This window comes from Corvus brachyrhynchos, unplaced genomic scaffold, assembly GCF_000691975.1.
Source record: "Corvus brachyrhynchos isolate BGI_N302 unplaced genomic scaffold, ASM69197v1 scaffold255, whole genome shotgun sequence".
In the NCBI taxonomy this organism is placed as follows: Eukaryota; Metazoa; Chordata; class Aves; order Passeriformes; family Corvidae; genus Corvus; species Corvus brachyrhynchos.
Window position 1 is genome coordinate 1,746,975 of NW_008238358.1, and position 16,969 is coordinate 1,763,943.

At 40.3% G+C, this 16,969-nt stretch overlaps 1 protein-coding gene across 3 annotated transcripts in view; it reads right to left on the bottom strand.

Annotated features, from left to right (window-relative positions):
* Positions 1 to 441: 441 nt before the first annotated feature.
* Positions 442 to 16,969, bottom strand: part of LOC103616614 (inducible T-cell costimulator) — an 18,507-nt gene continuing 1,979 nt past the window's right edge. Inside the window, exons 2-6 of one of the 3 annotated variants that reach the window (XM_017735824.1) lie at positions 13,185 to 13,223; positions 11,556 to 11,894; positions 9,983 to 10,092; positions 9,308 to 9,392; positions 442 to 960 (exon numbers count right to left, since the gene is read on the bottom strand). In XM_017735824.1, coding sequence (XP_017591313.1) covers positions 9,309 to 9,392; positions 9,983 to 10,092; positions 11,556 to 11,894; positions 13,185 to 13,223 — 572 coding nt within the window. In that variant the 3' untranslated portion in view covers positions 442 to 960; position 9,308. Of the gene's footprint in view, positions 961 to 6,948; positions 9,393 to 9,982; positions 10,093 to 11,555; positions 11,895 to 13,184; positions 13,224 to 16,969 lie in introns of those variants that run through there. The other 2 variants (XM_017735823.1, XM_008634825.2) reach the window with 2 other exon arrangements.

Sequence of the window (16,969 nt, forward strand, 5' to 3'; positions counted from 1 at the left end):
TTCTGCCATTTTCAACCCTACGGGATTTCTTCAAAGTTTGCAACAGTCAGTTTAGTCTCAGGCTATTTACTGTGCTGAAGTCTCTTGCTGGTAGTCTGAGAAATCTGTGGAAATCTGTGGTCCTGACAAAACTTGAAGACTCAGAAAAAATTTGAAGAAAGCTGCACCTGATGGTCCAGCCATTACACAGGACCCCAGAGAGCTGCCTGGAAGGGAAAGTCCCAGAGACCTCTAAGGACAGCAGGAGAGAGGCTTCAGTGGGAGCTTTACTGTAGCAGTGTTGGAACTAACTTGAAGAGTTGTTTGCAGTTACAAGAAACCAGAGAAAAACAGTTTGACTCTTCATTTTATTTGAGTTCATCTTACTTAAATTACCTCTGCAAATAAAGGGATTGACTTTGGCTTAAATCTTTAAGGAAACCTAATGAAAACCACAGAGCTTCATCAAGTTTTTTACTACAATGCAAGCACATCCTGAAAGCAATGTGAAATTTTCATTATTTTGATGTCAAATCAAAAGAAGCCAGATGTGGCAAAAGTATTCACAGTTTAATTGTATTTTGAGAAAATTTGACCTAAATCTCAGCCTTGGTTAAGAAGTCCAGATCATTTAACTTCTGCATAGTTTGGAGTTTTATTAAAGTTTGTCTGTACAGTTTACACTGAAATAAAGTGGCTTTGCAAAGCATTACTTGAATACAAGTTATCGAGAGGAACAAGTTTGACCCCTCCTCATCTGTTTAGCCTCTTAGAATTTTCCCTTCCTCTCTCCAAGGGACCCAGTTCAGTTGACAGGCATTGAGCAAATCTTTCCTGAAGCTCAGGCAAAGGATAGTCCTCATCCGGCTTGTAGAGCAGGGCTCACCTCTTCCACCGTGCTTCCTGTATGAGCAGAGTTATGTGCAAAGCCCTTTCTTGTCTTCCTTCCCGTCAGAACTGCAGAACCATGAGCAGAGATGCCTGCAGGGGAGAAAATTAAGCATCGGTATCACAAGGTCCCAGCTGGGAATTCTGTAACCCAGAGGAGTGAGGTAGCAGAAGGAAGAGAAGGGGAAGAAGGGGAAGAGAACAAGACCCCCCCCCCACCCCTTCTTCCTGCTACGCATGCCTGAAATGTTACAGCTCTTTCTGCTAGCCGTATCCCACTAATTCCAGGGTCTCTTTCCTGTTTCCCTCACTCACTAAAATCTTACTGCCAACCTGAATTTTGCCTGTATGAGGGGCAGTAACTGGGGTACCTCTAAACATGCTTGGTAGTTTCCTTACAACAGTATTAGTCTGTGACACAGGACATACAGGAGACACAGGAAGCACTGCTGATGTGTAAGATACCAGACAATGATGTATAAAATGGCTGTATAAAACCCTCCCAATGTTCTAAACTTTGATAGGTGCTCCTTTGCCCTTGGCAGATATGGGCCACCATCTCTCTGCAGGCACAGAGTGTAGCCAGCATCCAGCTGCAAAATGCCTAACTAGGTGATTTATAATTGTGTCAGTAGCATGTGGCTTACCCAATGAAAAGTATTTTACTGAGCATATGCCTGGTTATCAAATAACCCCTCACATGAGGGTGATTTAAATGACCTGAAACAGGCTGAAGGTTTGGTGTGGTGAGGGAGAGTATTGGAAAGAGAGAAACCTCTGTAGCCCACTAGTCACTGGCAGTCACCTGAGAAAGGCAAAGCCATAGCTCTGGTTAAAAATCTGGTTTTGGAACTTTAACCCTGAACTTCTCACACCAAGTTCATTAGCATTCCTTGGGATGCTGCAACCATTAGGCTGCAGAGCATGCTCCATCTCTTCTCCAAGTCTGTGACCCACTGCAGTGAAGTCACTGGTGAAGTGCTGTCCCCAGACCCTCAGGATAAGACACTGCAGTACTTCAGGCAGCTGTGGCATCCTCTGCCCAAGCCAAGCAGCTGTATAGCAGGTTGTGTTGTAGTGCTAGGTTTAGTTTAGCAGGCTGCAGCTTTCCCTGAGAGCTCAGCAGAGCTGCTTAGGGCACTGCGACCATTTCCCCCTCCCGTAGTCCATTTCGGACGGCTCCGCACTCTTGCTCCGGTAACTATCAGCTTTACAGCACAGTGACGGTGAAGGAGGCGAGAAGGGGTCTCCCCATAAAGGTTTAAGAGGATCTTAAATCTTACATCTTGTCCAGCGATCCTCAGAGACAGAGAGACCTCGTGATCCGGGCTCAGGGACTTTTTCTCAGGTTTTTTTTCTCAGGGACTCAGGAGCAGTACATGGGTGGAGTTGGGGTACAGAAACCAGTAGGGAGAACTTGAGGGAGTGGCCAGGGCTAGGGGCAGGGGAACGTGGCGGGGGGAAACAATGTGAAAGGCATTTAATAAATGAATCAGTGGGAAATACAACACCACAAGGTTGGAGAAGCCAGAGTGTTTCAGATCACACAGGACACCAATATCTTACAGGAGAATGAGCCATGTACTAGGTGCATGGCCTAACCATTTCTGAAAAATCCCTTTCTGACACTGAAGCCATTTATCCTGTGACAACACTTGTGAATTGAGCTACTGGAGTATGGCTTCAGGGACCTACTGTGTATAGGCAAAGGAGTAGCATTTCTCTGCTACTGCGTTCTTAAGAAAAGATCTCTGAACAACTCGAGGTGCCACAGACCCAAGCAGGCCCTTTGTGAATGGCTCAGTTGCACTTAAATGAGTCTGAAAATTACCCTTGTTTCCCTTGCTCTAGACTCAGATTCTTTATCTGCATTTGCCAGCACCACAGAAAGCAGAGAAAGTGTACCTTAAAAATTACTAAGAAAGGATTCCATGGCCATGGTGGGATGGCCACCATTTCATGGTGGGATGCTTTGATGAGCCATCAAAGTGATCTGCCTGAATGTCTGCATTTAAAAAATCTACTGCATACGTTTTATTCTGTTACCTTAGCTGCAGCAGCAATTCTCTGCTTGTTTTTCTTCACAGCTCTTGTTTTTATTGGTGTCTACTAACGAAACACCTTTCGTCACGGAAAGGGAAATGGGTCATCATTACTGGAACACAGTTCAAGTCTCTGCAAGATGCTTTGGCTAGTTCTAATTACAGAAGGAGAGCTGGGGTCTGTGTGGTGAAGGCATTTGGGTCACTTGGAGACTTTTGTTTAATAATTGTGCCTAGTGGCTGGATTTTTCTTAAAACATACAGAGGCCTCTTTTCTCACCAAATAAAACATATGTTTTCATCGTCTTGACTGAAAAGGGTATTTCTCTTACTCAGATTTTCAGTGGAAATTATGAATCATGAGCCACTATTCAACATGGGTGGCTGTTTTCTTTAGTATGTCTATATTTTCCAGTAAAGAACATACTTTTTTTCTTTGATTTTGAAACAGAAAGATTACGAACCCAGTTAGCAGGAAGAAAATACAGGGCCTGATTCATCTGGGTTGGATTCCTGATGCAGATGAAGCTTCTTTTAGCTTTTGAAGCTGGTGATGGTGCTGTAGGAAATGCTTCATACCGCTTTGCCTTGACAGTGTGAAAAAGAAACAAGAAAATGCAGAAAAAGTGCTCAGCAGCAGCTCTTGCTCTGCCTTGATGTGGCTCCTTGGCCAGGCCAGACTGCTGTGGACCAGAGGGTGCCTGTCCGGCTGACAGCACAGCCCTGTCAGGGGCTAAGCAGCTCCTTCACAGATGGAAAACTGTGGGAACAGTGTTTGGGAGGACAGTGTCTCTACCAGACCCTCATACAGGGATGAAGCCCCCAGGCCAGGGACTATTTTGCTGAATAAATATATTATGTTGAAAGAGATCCTTATTCACTGGCTGCATGTTCTAATAAAAAACCCACAGCATTTTGAGTAAAAAACATGGCTTTTTTAGAAGCAAAGGTACTTTTTGCTCTGGAAGTATGCCTTAAAAATTGCTTATTGTAGTCTGCAGAAGGTCTGTAGTTCATAGAAGTTACTGTTCAGCTAAGGTTTTGTCAATCAACTGGGTGGATGTCAGGTATTTTTCTGGAAGCTACCCACAGGCAGTGTTTGCCAACTTCTTTTGCAAATGGGGACTGTGTCATGGTTGTGAGATATTGCAGCTCCCCAAATAGTAAATCCTTTATTTTAATTTATCTTCCCTACACTCCTGGAACCCACACATCCCTCTAACACAGACAATGTCTTTAATTTCTCTTTCATGACCACTGTATAACCAAGCAGGGGCTTCTGCTAGGCCCTTCCCTGAGTTTCCCCTTTCTGCACAAGTGAGCCACTGTAAAGTCCTGCTGCTGTCAGCCCATGTCCTGGAGCACTACACTGCTGCAGGAGAGAAAATCCTGGTTGGGCTTGTGAAACACAGGAATGAAGAAGAGCCAGGGCATGGAATGAGGTAGATTTCCATGGAGCTGTGGTTGGGACTGAACAGCAGAGACACAGCCAGGAGGAGGGACAGAAATGCAAGCACTGGTCTGGCTTTCAAGGATGTTGGTAACAGGAGCTACTGAGGCATAGCTCAGCTTCATGAGAGCAGCAGGACTAAGCTCTGATTCCCTTGAGAGATTCTGTTGTCCCTTTGTCTTGTGGTCCTGGTCCTGCCCAGCTGTGTGGTAGCCCCATAGACAGGAGCATCAACACAGGCTGTTCTGCTGGCACTCAGCCAAGTCCTTAATACAACATCCATTGTTTCACTCGGGCCTAAAAGAGCCTTAATGAACAAATCCTTTTTTTGGGGGGGGGACGAGGTGGAGTTGTAGGTTTTGGGGGTTTTGGGGGGAGGGTTGTTGCATTTCAAAGCAAGAATTATTCAACTGAATAGATAAAAACAAGTACCTTATATTTTGTGGATCAAAGTAGCCAGCTAATGGTCTGAGAATCCCAGTTTTGAGCTTCTTCCTCTACTATTTGGCCTCAGGAGCCTGGAAAGCCTATGCAGTGCTCTCATACTCCATAGATTATGTTCAAACTGCCACCCTTGGAAGGCAATATGTTCCCTCTCGCTCTCATCAGCTGGTGCTAACATAACTTCCACTTTTCTCGGTGTTTCAGAGATTCTTTCGGAAGAATCCTAGGGCAGCAAACAAGTCTTCCTTCTCATCAGTGGAAACAGAATTCCCCCTTGCAAGTCTTTGCACGATCCAGACGTTAAATCCTGGCTTCAATTTTGAGAGATGGCAATACAATATATAAGCTGCAGTGAAACTTGCTGCTGCAGTGCATTGAGACAGGGGATGAAATATCATTGGTGATGGATTTGCCAACAGTGTACTAAAAACTGGGAAGAGTGTTGCAGGATTTAATATGTGCAAGACATTCGATATTTCAAAGTTGTTAATGTTTGCAGCTTTTAAAAATTATTATGCTTGATGTGTGCAGCAGCTAAATCTTTCTTGTTGATAATCAGAGCTGATTTATCTCTTTTTAAAAATTGATCTCAAGCCATACAAGATCTTATTACTCCCAAGAGGAATTAAATAGCTCAGGCATACTCATTTAGATGTAGTTCACCCCCTGACCTCTTATTCATATCCCCAGTTCATACCTGTCCTGTTCATTTTGTCAGAAAAGCTGTTTAATCCTCCCTATTCCTCCCTCTTCTCCAAGCAACCCCACACACTGAACTGAACTCATAATCACAGAACATAAATACAGATCTCAAACATTCATCTCTCAAGGAAATGGGAGATTTTTATGACAGTGGGTAGACTGCTATAGCCATGATGGACTGGACAACTTAGGGGATTTGGGTATATGGAGTGTCTCATTGCAGTTAAAGTCAAACGAAGGCAGAGACTTAGATCCAGCTCCCATACAAGTAAATCTTGTATGGGCAGAAGTCCCTACTGACCAAATGGATTTATTTTTAACTAAATAATTTCAATTATCTGAATTTTGTTTTATTTTTGCTGTATTCTTCTGCATGGCAACTTACAGATTTAAATGTATAGGGAACTTCCCACATTATAAAACACTTTATGAATAATGGCGTGTGATATCTTCAGTACCAATCCTAATTTTGATTCATTTGTTTGCTTTACTCAAGTTTGGGAGTCTCTTTTCCCCAGCCTTAAATAAATTTTTTAAAGTCTGTAAGAAATATGATAGAATTTAGAAGTATTTGAACTTTGAAGTCAATGAAATACCTGCACTAAGGGAAAATGGTCCTCTTAGTGTCATTTCATTCCCTATACTAAATACTAGATATGAAATTGCAATCTTGAAGCTAATCATTAAAGTCCAAGAGCATTCATACTTATGTTCATAATTCAGGTTGGGAAGATAAGCTTGCAAAATACATATCAAGGTTTGCATTTCAAACCATCTCTAGATATGCAGGTGTTCAAATTATGATATATTTATCATTTATCCTTCCTCATTAAATGGTCTTTTCCCAAAATTGGGCGTTTCCAAAAAGAGCTTTTACTTTTTGAAATGATGACCTTTTAGGATATCTGTTTTTTTGTTTAGTCTTACTGACTGTTATTTTTTATTTTATTTTAATCCTTTCTTGTCACACCGTCTATAGACTCAGTTCATGTTATTTTTACATAGTTTTTTCTTTTTTTTTTTTTCTCATTCTGTCATCCTTTGTCTTCTTCTAGCTCCTTTTGATTTGGAGGTATTGGAAAATGGCAGAAGGAAATTGAAAAATATCCCAGAATAATCTGGGACATTATAAGCATACTGCATAAGAGATTAAAGGAAAGGAACAAGATATGGAATAATATGAAAAAAACACTTTCTCATGCAAATAAAAGGAAATAAACACATGCAAATAGTGTCATTACCTCACTGCCTAGAAACAGGTCCAAATTTCTGGGTTTCAGTTTTTTAATATTTTTTTTTCCTTAGTCCTTTTCCTGTTTCCCACTAAAATGCTATACAAGGATAAATTTCCCTGCACTGCCTCCCCATTGTGCTGTGGATATTATTGAGCTTAATTCTTTCACATGACAAGCATACATGCATGAACATTCTTATGGACACATATAGCATAATAAAAAAACGTTTTATTAAGAAAAAATATATCTTTTTCCAAAAAGGAGTAATGGAACCCGAGACTTCCACAAGCTTTGTTATAATGAGTATAAATCATTTATCACTCCAGTGCAGGATGTATGTATTTTGAACTGCCTTGTTCAGACCTTCATCATTTGTCCTTTATCCAGCAGCACCCCAAGGCAAACCTCAAGTTTTTCCTTCTTTCAGAAACTCTTAATTTCTTGAATTTCCTTCTCAGTCTGGTGAAAAATTCTAGGGGATAGGACTCTCCACTCTTACATAGGATCTTGCATCCAGTTCTTCTCATAGGTAGTAGATGTTAGATATATTCACCAATAATTTTCAAACACAATAATTTCATGAATTTTTTTTTTAAATGGTGAGATCAATGTATTTATGGATGTACAGAGGCATGCTTAGTTTGCTGGGGAGGTCAGGTAATTTGTCAAAGAATGGTGGGAGAGAATGTAATGTGACCCAACACACCAGGGTTCCCCTCTCCATCTCTGCCTAGGAGCTGGTTATCCGAGCAGGGCTATGCAATTGGCAATCCCCACCACATTTGGTGCTTTACTCATCTTCCTTTGCTTAATGTCACAGTTAGCAGTTTGCACCTTCTATCTGCAGTACTTCAGGGTGTCCGGGTGTTTCTTGAGGAGAACCCTGTTCTTGATGTATCAGCTTATTTCCTCCTTGTCCCCATTTGCCCCATCAAATTTGAAACCAGCCTTCTGTTTTCCAGACAAGCAGGACATGTATCTTTCTCAATAGTGTCCTCTGACCAATATTTGGGTATTTTAAAGTATTACAAAGAGGTTCAGAATCATTGTACTGCTCTGGTTCCAGCAGCCCAAAGGTCTCTGGCAAGATGTGCAGGCTGGATTCACAGCTGGTCATTTATGGTCAGAGTTTTGATGGATTTCACATGGAACATGAAGGATTGATCATTTCGTTCATACTGAAGGTTCTGAGCAATTTGAGGCAGGTCAAGTAAACATTAAACCCACTGGGGAAGTTGTAAAGGTCTCATGTCAAACCACAAGAGGAAGGTAATTGCAATGCAGAGTCCATGAATATACTGGCCATAGGACTGTGTTGTGTTTGTGCTGCAAGACATCAACAGGAGAGATCGTGCCTCCTAGTTTAGGGACACATCTTGTAAGTTTGAACTGAGCTAAGGAGCAATTGCAGTCTTACAATATATTCATCTTGTAATATATTCCTCTGTTAGTAAAAACATTCAGGATTTAGTTAAATAAGAGGAGCCCCAAAATGTGAATGGCAAAGATGTGTTGATACCACAAATATGAAAAATGCAGATGCACATAACCTGAGGTAGTGTGTCACAGAGAAGTCTCTGCTATACTCTCTCAGGTTTTGTTCCCCTGCTAAACTAACCCTAACAAAAGGACATGTGCAATACATGGCAGTATGGCTGTACCAAAGGATTGGCTTTGGAGGTAGTATTTTTTTTTTGTTCTCAGTGGAAAGTTTATCATAAAGGAGACTAGAAAATAAAAGTTCTCTCTGTAGCAGCACTACAGGAATCTAACATTTTCTTCAACTAAAAGCTGACATCTTTAACACATTGTTATCATTTCATGTCCGAGTCAGTGGATCAGGCAGGGTGCCAGTTCACAAACAAGGCTAGAGCAAAACACAGCTCAGAACAGTACTACAGTGGGTGTCACATGACTGAGTACAGGGCCATCACAAGAGCTAAGGGAGGTTGGGAAAGGTGGAGAAATGCTGATTTCCCATTGTCCAGGTTCTAGTAGCTGGAAAACTCCGCTTCCAAAATTTTCACACCACAAGCAACTTATACCTAGAATAGTAATGGAGACCATATGTCCGAATCAGTCCAAATTCTGCTTCTGTTCTGTATCCAAATCTGCTTCTGTAGTAGCTTCTGTAGGGCTTAAGTAGTTAGGAAGTTCCTCGTTCTCTGCAGAATATTTGCCCTTAGCCAGTAACACTCAGTAAATCTAGTGAATCGCTTCACCACAGAGATTTTGCGTGCCATGCATCATCTCAAGAATCTGAACAGAACAGTTTTATACCTCTTCCTCATGCATAAGATCAGTACTTTGCACAGATGTGAAGCGGTGGCATTTCTAGGAAACAGCCCACCGTTATGACTCAATAGGTTTCCAGAGATTTTGCTTTTAATTTTGTCTTCCTGCAACATGGCAACATGAACTCCATTAAAAAGCTATTGTAACAGTCCCACCCAGTCACCCACCCACCCAGAATCAATGGCAGAGACAGCAAGCAGTTCTTTCCCTCCCAGAGAAAGCCTTGTAACAGACACAAGTAGAGGTACAAGTACAACTAGACTTAACACAACCTCAGAAGGCAGGTTTTTTAGCTGCATTCACTGCTGCCATGGGCATGTATTCACTGTTGTACTCATGGGAGTTGGAGTTCTGATTCTGCCAACAGAGAGAAAATGTCATGAATTTAATTTGTGGTCACTTACCTTTGCCCCTCCTGCCTTTGCTCATTAAGTAGGGCAGTTATTCTGACTGTTTTCAGTGGGAACATTAAGGTCAGAATAGACAGGTCAAACTCACATAGAAAACTCGGAGTAAAACAAACTGAAAATAAAAAACACACATTGCCCAAAAGAATAGCTAATGTCCATGGTCTTCCTTCTTTCCTGAGTCAAATAGTTCTTGGTTTAAGTGGTTTTGCAGCAGAACAGTGCTGGAATTGCTCCACTGATGATTGTTTTCCCTTAAAGAAAACAATCAGGTGAACTGCTTAGAGCAAAAAAGTAATTTTGCTGACCTGTGCAGCATTTCTCCTCTTTCCTTTGGTTCCAAACCATTAAATCAATAAACAATTCTGTCTTAGAAAAATTAAATCTGAGCTGCTGTCATCAATTACTTGAATTCCAGTGGTAAATGAACAACTCAGTCTTTTTGTCAAAAAACCGAGCACATGCTGAGTGAGTATGTGCCTGTTCCCCACCCATGACCTTTGGAAGAAGGGTTCTGCATATTCTCATATCCTTGCTTACCTTGTTCCTTAAGCAACAGGCTACAACACAGAAGACACAGGAAATGGCAAAAATGATCAGGCCAATAATTATCCATGACACAAGTCCTAGTGAAAAGCAGTCCTCCTTATCTGAAGATGAGGAAGCAAAAAAAAAAAAAAGGCATTACTGATAATTTTCATTTTTGCCTTCAACAGATAACTTCAAATTCTTTTCCCTCTTCATATAAATAAATTAGCAAAAGTGAACTCTGAAGAAGGATTTTCCTGAGGTGAATTGCCACCTTGGAAAAGTATATTCAGCAGGAAGCAGAAGATGGCATTTTTTCAGGAAGGGAGGTGAAACTGTTGGTACACAGTGCTGAAAGTGTAGACTGAAAAGAAACCAAGCCAGGCTTGAGAACATGCTGAGGAAAAAAAAGAAAAAAACCAGAAAAATCCTAACCTCCAACATGGTGTTTCAGATCTGAACAAGGTTTAAGCTTATATGCAGTAAGTACCACAGGTGATTTAAAGGGCAGCCTGGACAAAAGAAGGATAGATTTTGGCAGTCGTGTTTGGATAGGAAGGCAAGCTGAGGTACTCAAGATTACCCTTGCCCAGATCTGGGAGAAAATATGACAGGGTGTGAAACATTTAGAAAAAACTCCGAGCATCTGGCTATCCATAAAAGTGGAAATGGAAACTGCAGACAAAACCAAATGTCACAGCTTGAGTCTGAGAAGGTTTTTAAATTCGGAGAGGATTGAGAGATAACTTGACCCAGCCATGTAATTGCCTTAGCATTTCAGCTTCTATCTTTCTTTATTCCTGGTGCTGGGAGAGAGAAAAAGAAAGCAAGGGAAGGACAACAGGCAGTACCATGTTGCAACTGAACTGTATGGAGAACCAAGAACCAGTGTGAGTCAAACCACTATTAACCCTTTCATTTTAGTATACCGAAGAGCCACTGAATGAAATCCAGGTCAAAATTAAAGCCTGGGCAGTTAGTCTTCTGGAGTTAGTCCAAGCCCTTCTCAGTAAATGGCCAAAAATTCTCAGCAGTCATGTATCTCTTCTGCTCTAAGAAGGCTCTAAAGCTGAAGGTCTGCTTCAGAGAGATGAACACCATCTTCTTCACACCTCAATGGCATCACAGAGTTCCATATACCACAGCTAGTATGGATATTGACAACTGATTTTCTTTAATCCTAGGCATATGAAGATAGCTCTCAGAATGGATCTTTTTCCCACTGGCTAAACCTAATCTTAACATTTATATTCAGCAGCTTGAAAAATGGACAAGGCAAATTGCTGTTGCAGGCAAAGGTGAGAGTGCAGTATTCTAGAAGCTGTAGTCAAGCTAACTTGGGTACCACCACCAATATGCAAAGCTCAGCATGGCCTGCAAAACCTGCCCAAGAAGATGAATAAATATGGAGAGGACATGCTGAGTAGTCTGCCAACACAGCTCCACTGTTACCAGCCCCCTGCTAAGTAGTTTTAAGCTGCCTGGTAATTAGCTGTGCAAACTCAAGTCACATTATTCACTGCAGCATAGCTATGCCCAACATCTACTTATCAGTAAACTGAAGTGAGGGGAGAAGTAAACTTACCTTGGATGTACAAATAGGTTTCTTTCAGACAGCAATCTATGTAAGGAGGGGGTAAGAATATCTCCAGGCAGTAGGTATAAATGTCAATATCTTTTTTTTCCAGATTTTTAAGAATGAAAGTGGTGCTGCTTCTTGAATTCTGTGTCTGACAATAGCTGACATTACTCTTGGCGATAACTCTCTCTTCGCTCAAATGGAGTGCACAGATTTCCTTCTTTTCACTCCCTTTGAAGAGGGTCATGCTGAACTCGCTCACATTTTTGGGGTTGGGGAATGTGAAATTGAAGTTTCCATTTTCAAATTCCACCATCACCTGGGGATCAGAGACATGGGGCTGATCTGAAGACATGACAACAGTTAGTCACTCACCTAGCAGTGAAAAGAATCCTTAAAGTGCTAAGAAACTCATTTAAACAAAACAAATGAACCATGTGATTGTAATTTAAGGCATGTAGGTACTCAGAATGGTCTGGTTGTGGAAAGCAGCCCTCATGATGACATACCAGCTCATCATTCTGGTTGTGTCAGACATTACTGATAAAATAAATGAGACCTGGCCTATTATCAGCTCTAAGGAGGTTACTGTTAGCATTAGATCAGTGACCTTGATAATATTACTTGCTACTAAAGTTAGTAAATGATAAAGTTATTAATATTACTTACAATATCAGTTACTAGATATTGTTTAAAGGCCCCCTGGACCAAACACTGTATAGACATATAATCCCTGCCTCAGTGTCAGATTGTCCTATTCACAGATAAAACAGCTGGGACAAAGATGGTGATGATGATAATAATTATCTCTGGGTTATGGTTCATAATCTGTACCCTACTGAACACGGAATTATAAAATCATTTAGATTAGAAAAGACGCTTAAGATCATCAAGTCCAAGCATTAACCTAGCATTGCCAAGCCCACAACTAAACCTAACACATCCACTTAACTTGGTGTCGTCTGCAAATTTACTGAAGATGCAGCCCTCATTGAGGTCATTGATAAAGATATTAAACAGAAATGGCCCCAAAACTGAGCCCTGAGGAACCCCACTTTTAAGAGGCCTCCAGCTGGATGTAACTCTATTCGCCACCACTCTCTGGGCTTGGCCACCCAGCCAGTTTGATGATGTAGCTGAAAATTTAAAATGGGATGTGAACCCCAAGCTCCTACATAACTGCCTTAACCACAGGACCTGACTTGTCTTTGTGGCATAGATTGTGATTTGAGGCATGACAAAAAGTTTCAACCTAATTACTTAGATGGTTATAGAACCGTTATCGCTCAAATAATGGAAGGCATAGAGGACAAATGTCTCTCTGTGTGTGCACCCTCATGAAAGCCAGAAATCACATTTGACCTTCCCAAAATCTCTGTGAAAAACTCTCAGATGTTGTGCAACTCTCATTCTACAAACTTCTTGGAGAAGCAAAGAAAGTAAACTGACCGAAGATGTCCTGCTACCTCACAATTTGATTTTGTAAAGTCAGCAACCAATAGCACAGAAAACTCCCTCAGACAAAAATATGTTTAAATGTGCAATAAAAAAAGAGAGTTTTTTCTTCAAGGGCAGTATTTTCTGATGTAGAGAGGCACTTAAAACCATAAACCAAATTAGGCAAATGCATCTTACCTATATTTTTGCACAGGCATGATGAGCAGCTGTCAACTCCTGAAAAATACAAAATTGTTTTCAGTTTAAAATTCAAGAAGAGCAATGCAGGAACAGGGGTTGAGCCATGCAATGTTAAGATGCTGAAGCTATTTTTAAATTTGTATCATTATCCTATCTGATCCTTTCTGTGCTACACTCTAAAGTCATATGATATGATAAAATGATGAAATACAAAAATCAAAGTAGAAAGAAAATGCCCAAGGCAAGCATTTATATTGATCATACATATAACATTCACAAATTCTTAAAACACCTCTGCAAAATAATATGTGTACTTCAGAAATAGAACTGATATGAAAGTAAAACTTTCACCAAGATACTGAGGAAATCTGCCCGAAATAAAAAGCATACTTTTGATTTCTCATGAATCCTGATTTTGCAATGAGCCAGCATTATATTTTTCCCAGACCAAATTATTCATTTCCATCAAGGTTTATTCTGCTTCCCCCACTGCTTAACACTGCATCAAAATATGTTATAATTATCTGGACAATGTTCCGATACATACAGCCAGAAAACATTCAAGCAATGCATATGGTTTAGTTCCTTTTCCAATAGCAACTTTTTCTCTCATTCTTCATAGGTGACCTTCGTACCAGAACACAGACACGTTTTTAATAATTGTTCTGGTTTTGTTTTTTAAACTGCTGCCTCCATCACCATACAGTATGGCAACACTTTGGATTGGTTAATAGTACTGGCAACACAGCACAGTCTGATAGTGTTTCATTTAGAATTTTTCTTTTTGCAGTGCCCTAAAATTAAATGTTCAGATAAGTAGACAGACAAACAGAAAAAAACTATCTGCTTTTCCTGTTTTCTGGTAGCCTGACTAAGTTCTTCGGATGCTGCTTGGAATGAAATGTACCTACAACAGGATTTTATGATGCTAAGGAAATACAGGGCAAATACTTAGAGACTTTGATGCACTATCCTATTCTTGTTACTGCTCCATGGTAGTCTAGATCCACACAGAGTAGGTCCCCAGCTGTGCCAGGTATTGCACGGCTTGCATAACAAATAATCTTTTTTTTCCAAGGCACCTGTTATCTTTGACATTTGGCCTGTATGGGCACAGAAACATAGGATCATTCTCTTTTGGGTACCTTTGTACGATCTCAACTCTTTCAATCTTTTAGTGTTCATGCTTTTTCCTTCTTTGAATTCTGGCTCCCCAGTTACTGCCATTGGCAAGGGCATTTAAATGAATGATACTCATTTAAAATATTTTTAGTGTGACACAGAAGCTAATAGATTTCTGGAAGACACTTTGCGATGCTCAGAGAGCAATAGAAACTGTTATCCCTTCTTGATTGATTTACCATTTTCCTAGTTATCAAATTCTTCCTGGTTTACTGTGCACAGTCAGTGCCCTTATCTAATTCAGTGACAGTTCTAATATCTGTACTTCTCTCAGGACTATTACTTAAGTGTATGATAACAGACAAGGTACTTAGCATCTTCTGTGAAGATAAGGCAGAGAAAACACACAACTGGTGTGAAGACAAGGCAGAGAAATCACACAACTTGCCAAGCCACAGTGGAATACAGCTCTAGAACCACTGAAGGAACAGACAGAAAGTGCAAACCCTTAAAATGTTATATAGTCTGAAAAGCTGAAAGCAAAGGTCAAACAAAGAAATAATTCTTAATTACTTATACGTTGCATGATGAAAGAAAACAGTTGCTATGAGAACAGCATTTGAGATAAAGGTCATTTAAAATGCTCTGTAGTTTGACATCTGTAGTTTGGTAGCACATACCTTAAAAATTAGGCCAAAGAGCCAACAAATTATTTAGGGAATGGAAGAAAAAACCACATGTACAGCAGAAGCTAGGGAGCAAGATGAATGCATAAGGTAATCTGATACTTTTAAGAAGCATCTGCCTGGAGCTGAAACCTCTACATTTGTCACTGGTCATCTGAGGGGAAAGGCAGATGCTGACTCTGTCAGGGCAGCTACAGAGCCAAGTGGTGCCATATTCCTTCGATGTCCCAGAGGAGCCTGGGACAACCCTACTCTGAGCACTAAAGATCAACTTCAAATTTGTTTTCTCTGTTTGTCTCTGAGAATTCAATTTGACTGTTAGCTAATGAAATTGCCCTTTCATACCATGTGGGTTAAAATGTTTGTCACAGATCATGATTTTAATCCTTGTTTTTAATGGAAAAGGGCAGAGAGAGGTCATTAAGCATTTAGTTCATATGACCTTGTGGCAAGCTGAAAGATTGTTTTGTATTCTCTCCAACCCAGAAGCCTAAAATGCCTGTTTTCAAGAAAGACTCAGTAATACATTTCTCTGAATGAGCATTTTGGTAAATGCGATGCAATTAGTATTCCTCTGAAACAAGCGCCCGTGTAGAAGAGTGTGCTTAGCATAGGATAAAGGCGGCACATTTTAGAATTAGATTAACAGTGCCTGAGATTAAAACACAAAATTGTCCACATGGATGACCACAATGGGTGAGAGCTGATATAAATTTCCAGCTCACTAGTTATTCCAGATCAGCTCCTAATTTAAATGCACTTGCTGAATACTAAAAAGTTGCTCATTCCCCCTCCCTGTGCCTAACTGCTGATCTGCTGTGCCCATTTGTACTCGTTCATTCCTAGGGTAATCATGTGGACCTGTAGCACTCTGTTGTTAATGGCCAGACACATTTGGGATGTTTCTTGCCAAGCTCCAGTCAGAATGCACGTACATTTAGTGGGATGTGAGATAGGAAACTGGGGTTTAAACATCCAATAATATTGAGAGATTCACTGACTAATTCTCCCTAATTCTACATCAAAAATATGTGAATAAAAGTCTACATTATGGTATTGCTGAAATTGAACAGAAGATTTCCACTGGTTCAGACAGTAAAAATGCTTCGATGTGGCTGTAAGATTCTGTTTTGTTATTTTTCATAGAAGAGATAATTCAATTGCATACAAAGGTTTGAGACAAGAGGAAACAAATCTTTAGTTTCTTTCCTAACAGTGTCACAATGTGGAGTTGCATGGAGTTGTTCCTGGCTCACCTGGTGTGAAGCAGAGTGCCAAGACAAATATTGTGGTTTAGATATAAATCTAAGAGATTACCATGTGTATGAAAGTTACATCTTGTTATGTTAAACTCTGAAGGAGAGTGTGTGTACATTCGTGTATAAGTGTATTTACAGTTACGTACATTTCCGTCTCAATTTCATCTTCAGGGCAGCAGGAAAGACTTTTGGCAGAAGTTTGGGAATTTCAATGGTAGTGCGCTTGGATACCAAGGACAATGGAAAATGTGTTGTTTTCATTTTAATGGGATTGAAATTTTGAGCTTTCTAGTAGCTCTTTGGCAGACAGAGCACTATTTGAAAACATCACCAATCCATTACGCATTTTGGTCCTAACAGAAGTGTAGAAACCACTTTCAATCACTTTTCAACTTGGGGTTTAGGGTAGAACAGAATACTGTTACTTGGTTTTCTTGCTGTTTGTATTATCTGCCCCAGCTCTCAGAAAACTAACTAGCTGATGAAAAGAACAAGCGTAATTTCACTTGTGTGTGTTTGCCTTTGAAAATGAGCAAGGAAATTGCAGGCGCCACCTTTACAACAAACACATTTGTTTTGTTCATACTAAATGTATAATGAAACTACATACAGTTTTTAAGTTGCTATAGTTTTGACCCTTCAAGCCACTCTGAAAGATGACACTGTCAATTTAGTGTCATTAGTCATATGCCTAAAACTAACATGTTTTTATTTT